Source organism: Ambystoma mexicanum, chromosome 5q, assembly GCF_040938575.1.
Source record: "Ambystoma mexicanum isolate Mex_15411 chromosome 5q, UKY_AmexF1_1, whole genome shotgun sequence".
In the NCBI taxonomy this organism is placed as follows: domain Eukaryota; kingdom Metazoa; phylum Chordata; class Amphibia; order Caudata; family Ambystomatidae; genus Ambystoma; species Ambystoma mexicanum.
The window spans coordinates 752,298,516-752,316,666 of NC_090933.1; the positions used below are offsets into that span (position 1 = coordinate 752,298,516).

Here is an 18,151-nt window from a genome sequence, read left to right on the forward strand (position 1 = left end):
AGAAAAACATCTGCCATATAATGTGATAAGCTTACAACTAAAGTCGTATGTTCTGTATGTACAGAGACATATATTTACAAGACATAGCTGTGATTCACAGCGCTGCTTTGTTGTAAAGCTGAATGGTTACTAGTCCTGACAGAAGCATAACTTTCCTTAGTTTTCATGCTTACACGAGTTTTCAAGGATTCTAGTGATTTCACTAATTCTTTGACGTTTTAATGAAATTCAGAAAAGTTAAGGGGTAGTTATGTCAAATCCGATATGTCCTCACCCAAAGCTGGTAAGATAGCTCAGCGAGTTAAGCACTGACCTCTGGTTGCTATGTAAATGGTCAGTATTATTATTATGTTACCAGTAGTAGAGATGTTGTATGTTTTTTATATTGAAAAGGTTCCGTTAGTAAATGGCCTTTGACATTGGTCACTTTTTATACACGTGCTTCACTGCCCTATTATGACAGATGGACCTGTGTGATGTGCATTACAAGTGTTTGAGCCTGCTATTCACTGGTGGAATGGCAAGTTCTAATGTTGGGGGGGGGAGTTATAGTTTAATTAATCATCAATATTCCTTTGCAGATGTATGTTGTCAATATCATTAGTATGCAAACAGGTCAGATCACAGTATACACCAAGTTTGGGTTGTCTATAACACTGTAGTACATGTTTTATAGCTTGCCTAAATCAAGCCTTAAGCAAATTTGGTCATAAATACTGATATCCTTTTTTATGCTATTTCCCTATTTGTAACATGTATTGTGTAATTTTCGATGAGCGTCTACTGCTCTATGCTTTGTTGTCTCCCATAAAAAGCTCTCTGCTGTGCAGGTGGGGTTGCATGGTGCATGACAGTTTTATAGGCAGTAATTGGCCCCATTTGCTCTCTTTTGGAGTGGTTGGAAGCCGGGGCCAGGGCACCTTCCACCGTACATATTTTCCGCTGTAGTCCTTCACAGTCTCTTCAGTTCAAAAGGACATTTACATATCTCTTATTTATGACAAAATCTACACACATACTGGTACACAAAGTGGTGGGGACCATGATGTTGACGTAGCCATTTTCAAGAATATAGGTATCGCCTCCCAAACCCGTCAGGGGTGGGGAAGGAAGCACTGGGCCGGTAATGGCCCGCTAGCCTGAGACTAGGCACGACCGAGTGAATTGGTTCCTGTATGCCCTCCCAACAAAGGGGTGATAGCTATTCACAATAGTTTTACTGGTTTTTCTTTTTCCTCAGGAGAAGGGCTCCACATGCATTGTGCGAGTGCAATCTTTCGGGAAACAAACACAAGATGGCAAGTGGGTGGGGATGGAAGGGGTAGGGGAAAGGGTCTGGAACATCATGGGGGCTACGGAGGCATCAGGGAGGGGCTGGGTTAAAAAAGGACATCAAGATGATGGTGCACTTGGAAGGGGCTCAGGTGGTTGGTGGACCGCAGGAGGAAAACTGGTAGTTCTCGCCGTGTTTCCAGCCACCTGATTGGCTGAGCGCCCTTCCTCGGGTGCAAATTGAAATTGTACCATGGCCAGGATTAACCTTCAGAATTTCAGGAAAATCTCTCTGCACCTCATTCACCAGGTCACCAAAACTGGAATGTCTTAGCTAGATCCTGTTAATCTCCCTCTTCTCCTTCAGGTCCGGCAACAAAGTGATAAACTTTGCTACATGCACCCTCTACAATCTACCTAAATCCTCTCCAACCTCGTTGTGTTGCCACCACTTCAAATGGCTTTCAATGCAAAATCGCTCACTCTGCAGGGTTCTAGTCCATCGGTCAGATTCTCAAAAAAGCTAATTTCAATGAGATGGGGCACTTCTGGGAATTTGGCGCATCTATTTGTTGTGCATTTGTTGTGCATTTCAGATACTACAGTTTTTACTCTTGAGACTATGTCCTCTAATCTTTAAATCAATGCCCAGCCTTGCCCACCAGTACCTTACCGGCTGGATCTCTCTTTCATCTCCACCTCAAGCTTAATGCCCCTATACTCTCAACAACCTATATGTCGCCCCCCTACACCATCTCATATTTTGCTCCTTAACATTACTCACCCTATCACTGGAATGTTCTACTAACCCCTCCCCATCCATTAAATCAATTGAATCTATGGAACTGTATAAGACTAGCTTCAAGTGCCATCTGCTGGGCCCTATGAAGGAGCATCTTTGAACTCGTACACCCTCCTCATCTGATCGCCCTGCCTGTCCTTCTCGAACATGGTGAAAATGTACATAGGTAGAATGCAATGCAACTGCTGGCTCATAGCCTGAATGAACATCATATTCATCAAAAGCCCTTGTGATGAAATGACTGTGCTCTGAGGGAGTACTTAGATGAGTAATCGATAAAATTCCTACTCAGCCCCACACTACTACTAAACTAGCAGTGACACTGATCGTAAGGCACAGACCGACAGGTATACCTGTGTCCATCTATCGGCGACATCCCCATTGGGTGCCAGTACAACAGATTATTACTTTTAAGCTGATTTGTCTGACTTATAAGTGTATTCATAAATTTGCTCCACTGTAGTTATGCATGAAAATCTCCCCATATCGTCATATGAGATTACATTGTTCCGAGGATAATAAGCTACTGGCGATTCCTCAGACGCGCTTCTGGTCACGTGGTGGCAGTCAATTCTCTGTGTTAGGTCCCAAACTGTGGAACCAGCTGCCACAGGACATTCAGAACACAGACTCTGGCTGTTTCGGAAAAACTTCAACACCTTTATTTTTTCATTTTCGAGCTCCAATTCTGGTTCCTGCGAGGTTCCTTACTTGTTTTGGATGTGCATATTAAATATTACAAATGAGGAAAATTACAAATACCTCATTCACCTTTTGAAGGTAGCGTGGGCCAGGGCAGGATATACTCTTCAGGAGGGATGTGAGCTAGGTAGCACAGAAGCAAACCAGACAACAATAGCACTCTGGTATCAAAATAAAGGGATGTAACAGGCAAGGCTCTATACAAATTGGGTACTTTATTTAAGCTAAAAATACAAGCATACTAAATCAAAAACTATATATATAAACCAACCCTGTAAGAGAAGACACAGGATGTGTAAACTTGTAATGAAAGGGGACACTCTTGGTCTGAGAACAGGGGTACATATGCAATAATTTCAGAAGCAATGTCAAGTTTACTGGAGAAACCTTTATTTAAAAAAATGGGCTCTTCATAGTCACTTTATGGCAGGTTAGGAGAGCAAAACCACTTCAAATACGTGTAATATGGCTTTCACCCCCACTATGGGGAGGGGGGGTAAAGGGGACTGACATGGCCTTTAACAGCCTTGGGAGATGTTCCTTGTTGCCAACCAACATTTAAAAAAAGAAGATGGCGACACCCTCCATAAGGGCCTCAGGTGGCTGGAAACAGCAGGTGGAGAATGTGTATTCTCGGCCATTGTTCCAGCCACCTGATTGGCTCGGCGCCCTTCCCCGGGTGCGAATGTTTGTTCTTAGTACTTGACAGCTTCTAGGTGCATTGCACAGGGGTTGAGTCAGTTGTTCCCAATGGAATAAAATTAAAAAAAATAGTCATACACACACGCACAGACACACCGGTGAAATATGGCATTGCCTTAAACCCTTCATAGTACTTCCTTAATTTTAGTGGACAAAACTACCTTAATCTTAGACGAGTGACTATTGCAGCACTTCTTGTATAGATTTTGAAAACTAGGACCAGCATTTTGGATAGTTTTTTTTAGGGTGTTTGCAGATTGTGTGTATAGTGCAGCACCTCTAAATGCTATGTTAAGTCAGACATGTCAGTAAAGTCAGACATGCCAGTGTCAAAGGGGTGTTATATAGCACAACACATGTGATTTAGTAGGTAAACGTATGGATGTGGAGGTTGATAGTTCTTCCAAAGAATTTCATTTATCTGTTTTGTTTTTCTTGAACTTGATTATGTTTTTATAACACGTTTTATTCTTACGGGAAGATATTTTGCATTGGCAAAATGTGCTCAAAAACGTTAGAATCAATGGAACTGACTTTAGAGTTGCACATAAAACGCACATACACACAAATAACTGCCGGGCTGCACAGAAGCACCAACATGTGTGCTCATTAATGTAAACAAATAAAGTTTGTAAAAAATTGGTTCTCTTAAACGCCTGCTTAAATGACTTTGGTTGTGGGGTGGGGGTGCGGGGGGTGATCAGTTTGAAACTCAAAGGGCTGCATATCAAAGGGCCTTTGGACTTTTAGATTAAATAAAACCAGGTGCGAACAAATGCGATTGCAACACAACCCTTTATTAAACCCAGCCAAGTACATTTAAATCACGTGCCCTGTTGATTGGTGTGCGGCAATTGTAATGTATTTATTTACCTGTTAAGACAGATTTCAGACAGAAATTGAGTGGTGCATGTGGCTGCTGTTAGCAGAAGAATGCACACGCATCTCGTGTGGCTGTTTGTATGACATGGCATGAACCTGTGGTAGTTGTCACTCGCCCTGCTGAGGGGCATGATGAACATTGTCACACTTCTGGACATTATCTCTTCTGCCAGGCAAGTGAAATTGCTGAGCGCCACTGCAAGAGGAGGTAGACAATTTACACTGTGTATAATAATACTATTTGTTTTGCTCAGTGCAATAGTTACATTCTTATTCGTTTTCATAATTAAACATGTAGAAGGCATTTACGACTCCTAGGGGCCTACCTGTAATAAACAGCTCTCACCTTCCAAGCCATAAAGCAGGCTTCCAGTCCTTTAGCCTTTCAGCTAATTACCTTGCTACATCAAAGGCAGTACCATAGGGCTGACGAAAGGCACAAGAGGCGGTTGGGGCGAGATTGGAGGGGGCATTTTTTTGTACTTCCAGTTGTTACATGTTTTTTTGCTTGGTGGAACCCTGTAAAGTTATAGCCTCAAAACTGCTGTTTGCGATTAAATTTGATGGGGGGAAAGTCTATCCCGCAATCTCTCCCTGCTGCTGACACAGAGCCTTTGTTCACATTCAGATTTCTCAAACTGTTGCCAGGGTCAGGCCGAGGTCAGACACCACGATGATGTATAGGAGAGCATGTCTGGGAATTTCTCTCACACTTAAAACACATACCAGGAAAAATGTGCAGAAGAGCACCCTGCAAAAACCGTCTGATGAGACCCAGATGATAGCTTCCCTTTAGTACATTGCTTTTTTCTTCTTTTCCTTGACACGCAATGTTTTATCCGTGCGTGCCCTAGATAGCCCTACCGTTTTTATGTCCCCTCAAGATAAGGACAGTCAGCAGCACTTTGACACTTCATTTCTCAGCCTATGGGGGAAACGGGTCTGTAAATCTGGGAAGAGAAACAATAGCTGCATATCCAAGTGTGTGACTAAAGGGCCTGGCCACAGGCTATCCTGGGCCGCGGGGCTTGACACTGGCTGTGTGCCTCCTGTGCGTGCACTTGGCATTAAACACGGTCCTCTGCCGTCAGGATCAGAGGCCCAGCTCGTGCTCCCCTGCCACCGTCAGAAGCACAGCATCACTTCCAGCTGGGGAGCTTACGTGGTTTGATTAGCAGTCGCCGAGAAATAAAGGGCTGCAGCAGCCAGAAGTGTGTCCCCAACGTCCATGGCTGCTTCTGAACAGCCGCATGCTCCGAGTGTTTATCTTTAAAGTGGTGTGGATGCCGGTGACATCACATCTAAGTAAAGCTTCTCTTCATGAACGTATTGCTAATACAAGACAACTGACCTTGTGTGGTGTGCATTCAGTTGTGGAGAAACCGGTGTTCAATGCGTAGTGCCCCATGGGGCAATTCCCCAAGGGAAATTTGAGCGAGGCACCTCAAAGCACCCTAGTACCACTCAAGCACCACAGTCAGATTCCCTGACTCCACACACCACATTCTGTTCCTGCCTCATTTCTGGGGGTATGTATTCCTTTGAAGCATAAATGTATGTAATCGTTTCGGTAAAGGCGAGCAATAGTGAGAGCAGGACAATATTTCTTCTGTTGTTGTGATTGGTGGAGCTAGGTCCTGCATTTTGTACACTTTGCTGTTTCAGTCACGTTTTCAGTCAAAGAATAGTGATTAACTCTGAATCTCCGCTGAACCTGCTGAAGTTCTGTAAATAATGTAAAATGCTGTAAATTGCTGTAATCTATAATTGTTGACCCATGTATAATGTATACCTCATTCCTGTAACTGAACTTTTTATGCGCCCATCTACCCACGGGTCTGGAGCGCTTTACAAATAAAATAAACAAACAAACAAACGTTTAGCCCTGAGCGTTCTTACTGGGATAGGACATTCTGACTGACCGGGTTCAAGGATATTTCTCAAGCAGACACTTTAGCACACGGCCCTATCTTACAGCGATGGGAATCTGCAGTGCCCTAGTTTGTCTTTTTATTTAAATATTTTTATTTAAATAGATTTTTGTGACTTGATTATTCTATTTAACATAGACTTTTAAATAGGTTTTTCTGTTTCCAGAGTGGTATAGTTTGCAATAGATCGGAAACTGGGCCATATCTGTGAGGCTACATCTTTTGCTGCATAGGCCACAGTTCTTATGTAGGTACTTGAGTTACTAATGCTTCTTTGCCCACACCAGAACCTTCTGAGCCCCCCACTGGCTTACTGGGGTCTCTTCTCGGGTTCTCCTCCCATAAAACACTGACAGTGCTTGGACAGTTAGGATCAGTGGATTGTGGGTGTTTGCAATGGACGATGCCGATAGAAGTTTTAGAAGCAGTGGACTTTTCATTTTTAAATTTAGACATGCTGCTGAACATAAGTCTTTTACAATTACATATTCAGCATAAAGGAAATGTATGCGCAACCATCCAATAACTGGTATATGCATCCAATTGGCTTGCATATTTGCAGAGGTAATATAAACGTGCAAAATGCTGTGCAGATGTGTAAGGGCGCGCTAGATTTAAGGTGGCGTTTTTCCATCATACAAACTTCCTTTAAGGCCAAATAGCGAAATGCTCAATGCTTCTAAATGCCTTTCATTTGGATGACCCCTCATTTTTTCGTAAAGAAAAAAGATAAATGGCCATTTTTCTCCTTTGGCCCTTCAAAATATTCATTGTGCGCAGTGCCTTTCAATTGAAAGTTGACGTTCAACTAGCATTTCCACATCAGAGAACCCTCATTACAACTTCTTAAGGTTGAGTGGTATGAATATGCAGTGATCAGCAGGCCGCCTTTGTTTTTGTGTGTCTCCTTAGAGCATGGTCACAATGCCTTCCTAGCAAGGAAGCCACCAAGATCAATTTTTTTGTGCTCAGCTGCTGCATGTGACAGAGGATATTTCAGTCTGCTGTCAGAATGTTATTAATAAAACATGGGGATCGGGCGAGCGCCACAGCTCCCCCTTTCAATCACTGTAGCTTTCATGATGAAATTTTTATGCCACGTGTAATTTTCAGTTAATGCCTGACACTTAAAATGTCGGCACAGGAGCAGGCTTTGCTGTGGTGCCTGAAGGGTTAATTGTGTCACAAATCCAGCTTAAAAAGCTGCTTAAGAAAAGTGAAAAGCTGACCATGTACAAATGAACATCTGCGACCCTTATGCCATTCTATAGGCTAGTTTTTACGATTAAAAATATTTCATGAAATTGAATAGCCTGGTGCTCTCTCTCCCTTTGTACCAAGCACCTGCCATTATGTGTAATGCCTACCTAAACGGGAGTGTGTGCGCATGTGTGTTGCGTGTCTGGTTATCTGGAATTACGCAGATTGGGAAAAATTCATTAAAATGTGACATCAGCACAGTGAGAGTCAAATGATCAGAGGGTGAAAAGGAACAATGGGCCTTTCACGGATTAGTGCGACAGAGCCCCAGCAGAGAGACTAACTGCATAAACAGATTAATCCACCAGTAACCATAGTTAAGATTTCCCGAATAATTAAATAGGGTTGAGTTACTGTGAAGATGTCCATGTAATCTGGCTGGTATGAACACCAACCAGGTGTTCAAGGTGCAGCTTCCCGTAGAATAGGTTATGTTGCATCCAATGCCCATCACATCCCACTTGTATTAAACAAGCCACATTGCATCCACATTGTCAACCACTGATAACTAAAATAGTAATATTAGAACACTGCTATATTGCAGGAGGATTTATTGTTTTACATAAATAATATCTCATCATTTGTTTTTGTGAAAAGCTAGCTTACTTTTGACACAGCACATCAACGTTAGCTTACTTTTGACACAACGCATCACAACAAAGGGCACAATTTGAGCAGAGTTTGAGATGTCATCAAAATCCACATCTGCCCTGCCGAGGGTTGTCATTTTGGTGCTCAGTCTGAAAAATTGAGACTATTTCTAATTAAGAGCAGTTTTCTTTCAAGTGTCATTCTCCCTCCACATGTCCACGTGTTTCTCCCTTAGCCTCATTGTTTTGTTGTCACTTTTCTTTTCCCCCTGAAGGATTATTCTTCGTCTTAATTGAGGCTAAACAGCCAGCTATGTAATACTTATTTTCCATTAATTGCAGAGGAGCAAGGTGAGGACACAGAGGGAGCTGCCAAAACGACAACAGTGGCTTCTGTGGAGGAGCAGGAGACCAACGAAAAGGACTCTTGCGAGGGCAAGAAGACTTATGAAAGCCCTGGTAAGGCCATGAAAAATGCTGCTCCATTTTTTTAATGCTTGTTGAATAATCTTTCATTTTAAACTGTCTGGACATTCCTTCTACGATTCATTGCATATGCGTTTTGCATGTGATTTCCAAACCTAGCCTCCTATTGACCTATTTTTAATCATAACCATCTGCCAGGATAGATGCGGTTAACTTGAAGAATATTACAGGATGGCCAGTAAGATTATGTTTTAATCAAATCAGTTTGTGTGCTTGTAATTTTTTTGAGCGCCTTTCATTAATCTTCACTGTACTTGTGATTCCTATGATGACATACATTTTTCATAAGTGTAGGATTAGATGACTCTTGATTTTTTTTCCTTTGCACTTTGCTGCAATCCTATGGCCCCTTTGTAGCCCCAAGATAGAAGCCTCCAATTTTGCGTTCTTCCCCAGAGCAATCATTTAAGAATCTTTCACAAGCTTTTATTTGAGGCATTTTAGGGGGCGAAGAAGTATACAAAAAGCTCAGTAGAGATAGAAAGGTTTACAGATGATTCAGTCTAGAAACAGACTATATCATTGAAAACGGATTAAGAGTTCAGTCATTTTGATTGCCTGATATAGACAAAGGTGGGTAATGACAGCTACTGTCTTCGAAAGCATAACCACTATTTCATAACATTTACTTATGCACAAACACATCCAGGGCCAGCATCTGGTGTGGAGACCCAAGGCCTCTTCTTTGTTTGATTTGGCAAACATGTGACTTCATCCATGCTTTATATGTATGAGATGGAAATCTATGGTCGCAATGAATATTGCATAGGCTACTTGTGCTGCACGCTATACCTAGTTACATTACGTTGGATTCATTGAAGCAGAAGAAGTGCTGAAACCGGTTGAATCCTATTAGTTTCAGGCACTCATCTATCTTTTTACTTTACTTGCAGTGACGGCGGTATATGAAGGCACTTTTATTTACTGTAAAGACATTTAGTTGCACAAAAATACAACTTTACATATGCAGTATAATTTGTTTATTTTAGTACATGTTGCAAGGTAGAGAAGATGGTAAAATAGCTCAGTGGTAGCTGCAGAGATTATGTAGAACCCGCAGGTTAGAAAGCTGGTGGGCCAATTTAGCCTTTCATCTTTCCGAGGTAGAAACCATGAGTACATTTTAGTTGTTAATAAGAACACCGCTGCTGGTTGGGTACTGGTTAGGGGTAGGGTGGGCGGGGGATTACACCCACCAGCAATAAATAGCTAATTTCATAACATGCATATTTCTGTGTCAGGAATAGGACGCCTGCAGACAAACACACTTCTGCGTGATTTTCTGAGTGTTTGGAATAACAAATCATACACTCTACGTTGCAGCAGTTGTTTCTGTGCAAAACAGGTGTCAAGGCTTGCTCCGACCTTAAGCAATTAACACAGTTTTAATGGTGATACCGATAGCTACTGGTAATCTGATTACACCAGTGTTCATTTGACGAATAATGGTAAATCAGAAGTTCTGCTTATTTTTCATTCTGTAATTGCTGATAGTTTACCTCAGGTTTTTCCATTTACCATTGGTGAAAACATTGCCCGTGTTTGCAGGATGAGGAACCCGTTTTTACATTGGTTCAATATATATTTTATATATACTGTAGGTTTTATGTTATTGGTAAATACTCTAGAAGGCTGCTTTTCAGACATTGCACGTAATCCCAACCGCAAAATAAGCATACAAGAATGGTGTTGTTCAAGAGAAAGGAATTGAGGTTTCTAATTTTTCCAGTTACTCTGGATTTTGTCCCGAATATGCTCAGTACAAGGAACTGCAATATTTCCTACATGTAGGTTTGTAAGCCCCCAAACCATTCGTTTCCTGAATTTATGGCGTAAAGGTATTTTTGTTCGATTATATGACCCGTGCTTGTGTGCCATTTAAGGGCATGGTCTCAACGTCCACTGGCCATGTGTTTAGTCCACAATCCAACACTAACATGTAATCTGATGGTGAGCAACTGAATGTTTTTTTTTGTAGAGGAGCATTGTTCTCATTGCATTGCGTAGTGCTAAATAGCAAACAAACATCATCACGTCCCTTTGCACACAACACGCACTTTTTCTGAACAGTAGAACCTTAAATCCATGTAGACGACAACTGGAATATTGAAAGTACTGGAATACAACCTACACATTTACCACATTCTCTTTTCAGACGCAAGTTATACATAAAGGCCATACAAGTTACACATAAAGGCATTTCACAGACCATGATGAGAATGATGCTAGTTTGGAGGGAGAAGAGAAGGTCCCTTCCTCAGCAAGAGCTTTTGAATTTTATAGGGTTCTTGGAAATGCCTCTTTCAGAGTCTCCACGATCAGAAGCTGGCATTCTGGTGGGGGCTTACTTCACTAAAACCTCTGAAAAATCGTAAATCAGTCTTCAGAAGAATGTCTTTCCTAAACTGAGGAAGATTGCACAAAACCCCACTTAATAACGCCTACTAACAAAAGAATCAATGCGAGGTACAGGCTGCTGGAAGCAAAGGAGGTCTCCCTGGGATTTACCCTCTGCCATCCTCATCTGTGATGGCGGGAAAACCATGTATTGCAGGCCAGTGTCATCACCTTGAAACGCCTCTCGCATCCTGAATGCAAATAGCGCTGAGCTCTTGAAGCTCTTGTAAACAAGTGCTCACCAATTGGGGACAGGCACGAACTAAAGGTTCTGGAGCTACATGTCCGAATTTGAAAGGAACATGTGGCTCAGTTCAAGGGCGGTCTCACAGATACAATGGTTATTGCGCAGGATCTCCTGGTGGCGGACGTGCACTATGTCAAGGAGGTCACTGCAGGGATCGGAACGCGTAGGTAATCGTGGTTATATGCCACTAAGTTCATGAAGGAAGTTCAAGGCATCGTCTGTAACCTGACCTGCCCTTCCATGGGGTTGATCTTTTTCATGGCACAACGGATGAGGAGCACACAAAAAGGCAGCACTCTCACACCAAACCTTTATCAGTGCTGGCCAAACCAGCTGCCCTGAAACCACAGCTTCAGGCTGTAGCCTCATTTCAGTTTTTTCAGGTTTTTGCAGGCTCCAGGCACGCAGGGCAAAACAGCAAGACAGGTTGTCCAGTCTACACAGGAAAAGGCAGTAAAAGACTTTGGCTAAGTGTTTTTTCTTCCTTCCCGCCTCCACAGCAGAGTCTTCCTCTTTTGCAGTCGACAAGGCCAATAAGTGATGGTGCGGTTCAGTCCACAGTACACCCGTGGGAGGGAGGATACCCTTCCACATTGAAGCCTGGCGGCCCATCACCTCAGAACCTCGGGTTATATCCGTGGCTAGCAGAGGATTCAGTCTGCCACTCACCACTTTTCCGTGTTGGTTCCCCTTTGAACCAGATTGGCTCCCCCTCCTTGAGGGAGGAAATATCTAAGCTTATCGAGATGAAGGCCATAGAAGAAATTCTATTTTCAGGAGTTCTATACCTGGCTGTTTACAGTGTCAACATTGAAACAGGTGAGCCTGCACACCACTTTGGATTTGGCAGACTTCAGTCTGTAGTTGCCTCTAGAGGAATTCAAGATGATCACCCTCGGCACAGATCTGGTCTGCTCTTCAGCAGGGAAACTGGATCTGTGTAGTGGATTAGAACAATACATACCTATCCCAATGTGTCCCTCGCATTGCAGGTTTCTGCATGTTTTCTGTGGAGGAATTCCATTTGCTGGGCTTCCATTTGGCCTGAATTCGCCACCTACAATTGGTGACAGAGGTTGCAGCATTCTTCTGCCTCCTGGCCGTCCATGTATTTGGTCTCCACAAGTCATGGAGGTGCGTGCCTGTCAGTAAACTGGATAAAGGCCACCTTGACCATCTTGCAGGTCCTGATTTTCATTGGCTTCATCTGGGGTACTGGTTTGGCGAGGCTTTAGCTGATGTCAGAACAGACCGTTGGCATTCTGAAAACATGCTTGATTTTCCTCATGTCTATCAAGATAAGGGCCTGGTGGTTTCAGATGCTCCTGGGCCTCATGGCTTGATATGCGCAGACGGGACCACTGGCCAGGCGCAGAACTCAACTAGCCCTGAGAGAGGCCTGTACCCAAGCTTTGGTGCCTCAAATCCGATTGATTCCGATTCCACAGTAAATGCATCAGGTCTTCATTTGGTGATTCAAAGCACACAATCTGGTGGTGGGTGTGCCATTTGTTGAGCCCTCCCCGCACGTAATCATTGACGGAATGTGGTTGATTTAAAATAAATATTTTTCCACTGTTTGAAAACATACCAAAGAGAAAAAACTAGATACAGTCTAAATACTAACTCATGGGACAATATGTGTCTCGCCAACAACTGAAACAAGAATCAGGTATACAGAACATAATCGTTGTGATGGCTATCGAAAGCATAGGAGGCATGGATAAACACTGTAAATTCTAGAGCATTTCATATTAATGTTGAGATGTGTGCTAAAGTAGTATTCTGCATTTGATCCACTCTCCTTCTAGAATGGCATGTAGGAAAGACCTGGAGATACAAGAGCAAGAATACACTGGTGGTGAATGTCCTATGTGGCTGCACATATGAGTGTTCAGCATCCTTTTAGGTTTTGCCTCTTAGCGTCCAATGCACGTGCGTCATAAAGCCATAAGGACTTTGCAGGGAAACCCATGCCTTCTAAAGCAGAATCAATATGTAGGGTCACTTGTTACAGGTATGCACTTATCTATAGCGCCAAAGGTTCAGGTGGTCAAGAGTCTAGGGGTCAAGCTGACTGCATCTGGATCTAGGGAAGCCCAAATTTCCTCTGTGTGTCAGTTTAGGTTTGTTAAACTGAAAGTTTTAGGAAAAGTTCTTCCACCAAAGTCTCGGACAAAGGTCTTCCTCTCAAATTCTGTTCAATATTCCTAGGTTTCATAAGAAGCGAGCAGGAGGACGATATTTCTCTGTCTTGGCCCCAACAATGTGGAACTCTCTACCAAGGGAGCTTTGTGATATCGCTGATCATCTTCAGTTTCGTAGGAATCTGAATACATTTCTTTTTCAGTCTGGAGTGAAGTCTTTTTCTTTCCCTCAACAGTTGTGTGTTAGCACCTTGATGCCTTAGGGCCTTTTCTGCGCTCTATACATTTTTATGCATGCATATACATACATACCATTGATATTAAGGAATCAAAAACATGTGAACAGAAAAACCCCACATATTCTGAAATTACATCGAAGTTACTATACGTTTCCCCTGATTTAGTGACAAGTCCACTGTGATTTTTTTAATTCCAAATAAATCTATGATGGATATAGAAATGTATTTTCTTTGTTCAGTCACAAACTTAGAACACGCCTGTTATTATTGTAAATTAAAGCCCTTTTATTGTGAAATGCGGTACAACTTGTTTATTTCTATGTAGCTTGTGGGCGCTAAAAAACCCAAGACATGGCTTTATGCACATCATGCAATCAGATTACCACTGGACTACACATTTATGTTTGGCTTGAAAGCAATAAATGGCATAGCTGCGTTATATTTCAAGATGTATTTGCACCCAGTTGTTCAGTGAGAGTGTCCACATCCTGGAAATAATTTAGTTGCAAATTGACTGGAAGATGGTGAAAATTGAAAGTTAAAATTAGCTATACTCATAATAAACAGCACAAAAAGGTCAGACGAATGCTGCACGGTGATGAGATTGGAATGGTTGGTAAATGAGGTTTTGTGTTTGTCGTGCCATGTATGTGACATGCCTAACCAATGCTACTGTGTTATCCATTCTTGCAGAAGAGATTATCTTGCAGATTGATTCTGGAATGAATTTCCAGCTGGACCGGGAAATTAGAATTGCATTCTTTCTTGACATATATGCTGTCCTTGGCCACATTTCGTGCCAGTTCAGGCAATATTTGTAAATATCACATTCAACAAACGCCATCTACGTAAACTCCAGACTGGGTTTCGTAGTATGATTTGACTACTACATATGTGTTTCAGTAAAAGTGCTTTTCTGTATTTACTTCTATTTCAATAATTTGGTTTAATATACAATTGGTCTTGCTTTTAAAATATGCACAGTAACCCTTTCTTGTACTGTTAATGGTATTTCCCATGTGTTAAATCATGTCTTTTGTCAAGCAACCAGTTTCACACGCACAATTGAAACCTGTACAACTTTATCGGAACAGTTATTTACATTCAGGTTGAACTGTGGATGTAAAGTTAACAAAATAACGAACTAAATCGTTGTTTTTCATTTTTGCTGTTTTGACAATGTGACTGCAGTCTGTTGAATAAATATATTTAATTCCACTTTGATATATTTAGCCACAAGAACAAACACATCAGAGAAGGAGGCCAGCCAAAATGCTGCTGTAGGAAAGCGACAGTCTGTACAGTCTAAAGAAGAGGATGCTGCATCAAAAAGATCCAGATCTGCTGAAGAGAAACATTGTCAAGAACAGGTGCATTAACTGCTTCTTTCTGTACTAAAATTCGGGTGTTCTAGACATAAAAAACGAAATTGAAAATAAAAAGAAGTCCACATACAATATCAATACACACAGAAAGCCACCACATGATGAATACACAAATTAGATTAAATATTTCCAGGAATGTACTATATAACGTGTTTATTCTCCTATGGAAGTACTCCATTGTTTCCCGAAGCTAGGTCTCTGCTCGATAAGTACCAGAATCATGATAATAAAACATTTTCGGATTTCTGAGCCTGGTGTCCCAATGCAAAACACACATATGAGCCTAGAAGCAAGTTGTGCACTGCAGTTGACCGCAATGAAGCTGGGTTTGAATCAGCCAGCTGTGGTTACTCAGTTGGAGGGTGAGATGCTTACCCAATCCTGTGGTGTCAAACAACAGTAGTACTTCCATTCAAGTAAAGTCCTCCAGGTCTGCATTCAACCGACATTGGTTCCATTGTTATATCACAGTTCCAGGAGGAGAATATAGCAAACTCCTTTCTTTGATTCAAAGCATTGGCAATATTCTGCCATACTCATTTGATATAGTGTGTGTATAGGAACAAAGTTTGCTCGGCACATTTGGTGTTCTGGTGTGTGTGGCCAGTCCTACCTAGGATAGATGTATGTAAGGTATTATGTTTTTGTTTAGTAATGTCTATTATCTTTTCTTGGGTAAAGTCCAACGTTTATATACACAAAACAATAACATTTCTAGTACCAGAGATAAAACCCTTACAACCCAATACTGTACCCCGAGGGCTTTCATGGCAAAAGACCCTACAATTAATTGTTGTTGTTGTTTGTTTATTTGGTATAGCGCAGAACCAAACCCGAAGGGGTAGCTGGGCGCAAGCAGTACAAGATTACTTGAGAACTTAGTTACAGAAGACATACAGTTTATACAGTTCACATTGGATGCAGTTTATACAGTTCACCTAGGTCAGAGGTAAGTGTACAGGGAAAGCAAAAAAAAGAAAGGAAAAGTGCAGAGCTATAGTTCAGTCTAGTTGATCGAATGTCGTTCACCTAGTTACAGACGTCTAGTGTCTATGTAGGAGGGGGAAGTCGAGCTAAAGGTCATTGGCACGAATCCAAGTAATGACTTTTCGCCTGAAGCTAGAGTAGGATTGGTCCATTCTGAGATCCAAAGGGAGTTTGTTCCAAGTTTGCGCAGCTATGACTGGGAAACTAGAGCCGCCAGCTGTACTCTTTTTGTATCTAGGCATCACTAAGGTAAAGGCATTGGTCGATCTAGTGGGGCGGTTTGAAGTTCTCTTGTGGATTCTGTTAGCCAGGTAGGGGGGGGCTATGTTGTTAAGACATTTGGATGTGAGGGAGAGTATTTTGAGGGTGATCCTGTCTTTGATTTTTAGCCAGTGGATTTTTTTCCTAGAGGTGGAGATGTGAGCTCTATTAGGAATATTTAAAGCTACTCTGATAGCGTTATTTTGGAGAGTTTGTAATTTGTCAAGGATATACTTGTTTGATCCTGCATAGAGGGCATTGCAGTAATCCAGCTTGGATATGATGAGGGCATTAGCTAATGTGATGCAACTAGTCTCTGTTAGAAATGGTCTGCATGCTCGGATCAATTTGCAAGTATATGCAGTGGAGGATGCTAGAGAGTTCGTTTGTTTTTTGAAGGTGAGCGCTGAGTCGAGATAGACCCCGAGGGTTTTGATTACAGGCATCACTTTGATGACGTTATTGTCGATGTTAAATGCAGCATAGGTAGGGTCAAGTTTTTTGATGGCCAGCGCTGAGCCAAGGATCAATAGCTCCGTCTTGTCGTCGTTCAAGCAGAGGCCATGGGATGCCATCCAGGCCTGAATGAGGAGATATATCTTATTTACTAAGGCCGTGTCTTCCAAGAAGTTACCCGAAAGGGGGATTAGAATCTGAGTGTCATCTGCGTAGTTAGTGTAGACAACACCCAGTCTGTCCAACTTATCAAACAAGGGCTTAGTAAAGATGTTATACATCGTTGGAGAAACCCATGATCCTTGGGGAACACCGCATGAAGCTTGTATGGGATCAGCGGCTGCTAGGGGGGAGAAGACTCTCATTGTCCGGTTTGCAAGGAAGGATTGTACCCAGGTTATGGCATCTCTTGAGAAATGAGCGGCCGAGCTTAGGTGATTGCATAAGACTGCATGATCTACCAAGTCGAATGCCGCAGATAGGTCAAGGAGGAGTAGCATAGCTGATTTACCATTGTCCTTCAACTCGTCAATTTGGGTCTTGAGGTCAATCAAGGCTGTTTCAGTACCATGAAGGGGACGGAAGCCAGATTGCCGTGATCCTAGTAAATTGTTAGTTTCTAAGTAGTCCTGGATTTGCAGGTATGCTACTCTGTCAATGATTTTAAGTAGGAATGGGACGGTAGTGATAGGTCTGTAGTTAGTTGGTATTGCAGGGTCAAGTGTTTGTTTTTTTTAGCAAGGGAAGCACCCAGGATTGTTTGAGGTTGTTAGGTACTAGATTAGACTTAAAGGATGCATTGATGAGTTTCGAAATGAAAGGTGCTAGGTCTCGAGCTGCCTCTTTTATAATTTGGGCCGGACAGTTGTCTCCTTTACAATTGGACGGCTTTAGAGATAGTATGATTTTTTCTGTCTCCAGTATGGAAATTTTTCTGAAACTAAATAGGTGAGGGGTGTTAGATTGGTTTGGGAGGAGCTGTGGTTGCAGTGTGGGTTCTGTTGGCAGGAGCAAGGAGGCTTTTTTGTTCGCAATTTTGGATTGGAGCAAGCTAATTTTGCCCACCAGGGCATTTTGTATATTAGTGCACCAGGGTTTATTTTTAGGAATGTTGTCAGGTGGGGTTATGGGGTTATGGAAGTGCTCTCAAAGTCAAGATTCAGTAGAATCCCTACTTAAGATGGTGGAATGGAGGGAAGACGATCCACTAGCTTTTGGATCTCAATGGAGAAGTACTATCATTTGGTATGCTACCCATTGCTTTCATCAAGGCATTCCTCTAGTGCAAACAGACAGGGCTGCAATGTGGTTTCTGTGTTTTCTGACACCAAGCTTTGCTATCTGGCTACAGCAGTTTGTTTGAGATGTTCGCAGAGATTTAGAATCAATATTTTTCAGATCTTTG

At 42.2% G+C, this 18,151-nt stretch overlaps 1 protein-coding gene across 6 annotated transcripts in view; it reads left to right on the forward strand.

Annotated features, from left to right (window-relative positions):
* Positions 1–18,151, forward strand: part of ZFHX4 (zinc finger homeobox 4) — a 193,672-nt gene that overhangs the window by 154,735 nt on the left and 20,786 nt on the right. For all 6 annotated transcript variants that reach the window (XM_069621230.1, XM_069621231.1, XM_069621229.1 and 3 more), the window contains 2 exons: positions 8,484–8,600; positions 14,891–15,027. In XM_069621230.1, the coding sequence (XP_069477331.1) occupies positions 8,484–8,600; positions 14,891–15,027 (254 nt within the window). The remainder of the gene's footprint in view (positions 1–8,483; positions 8,601–14,890; positions 15,028–18,151) is intronic.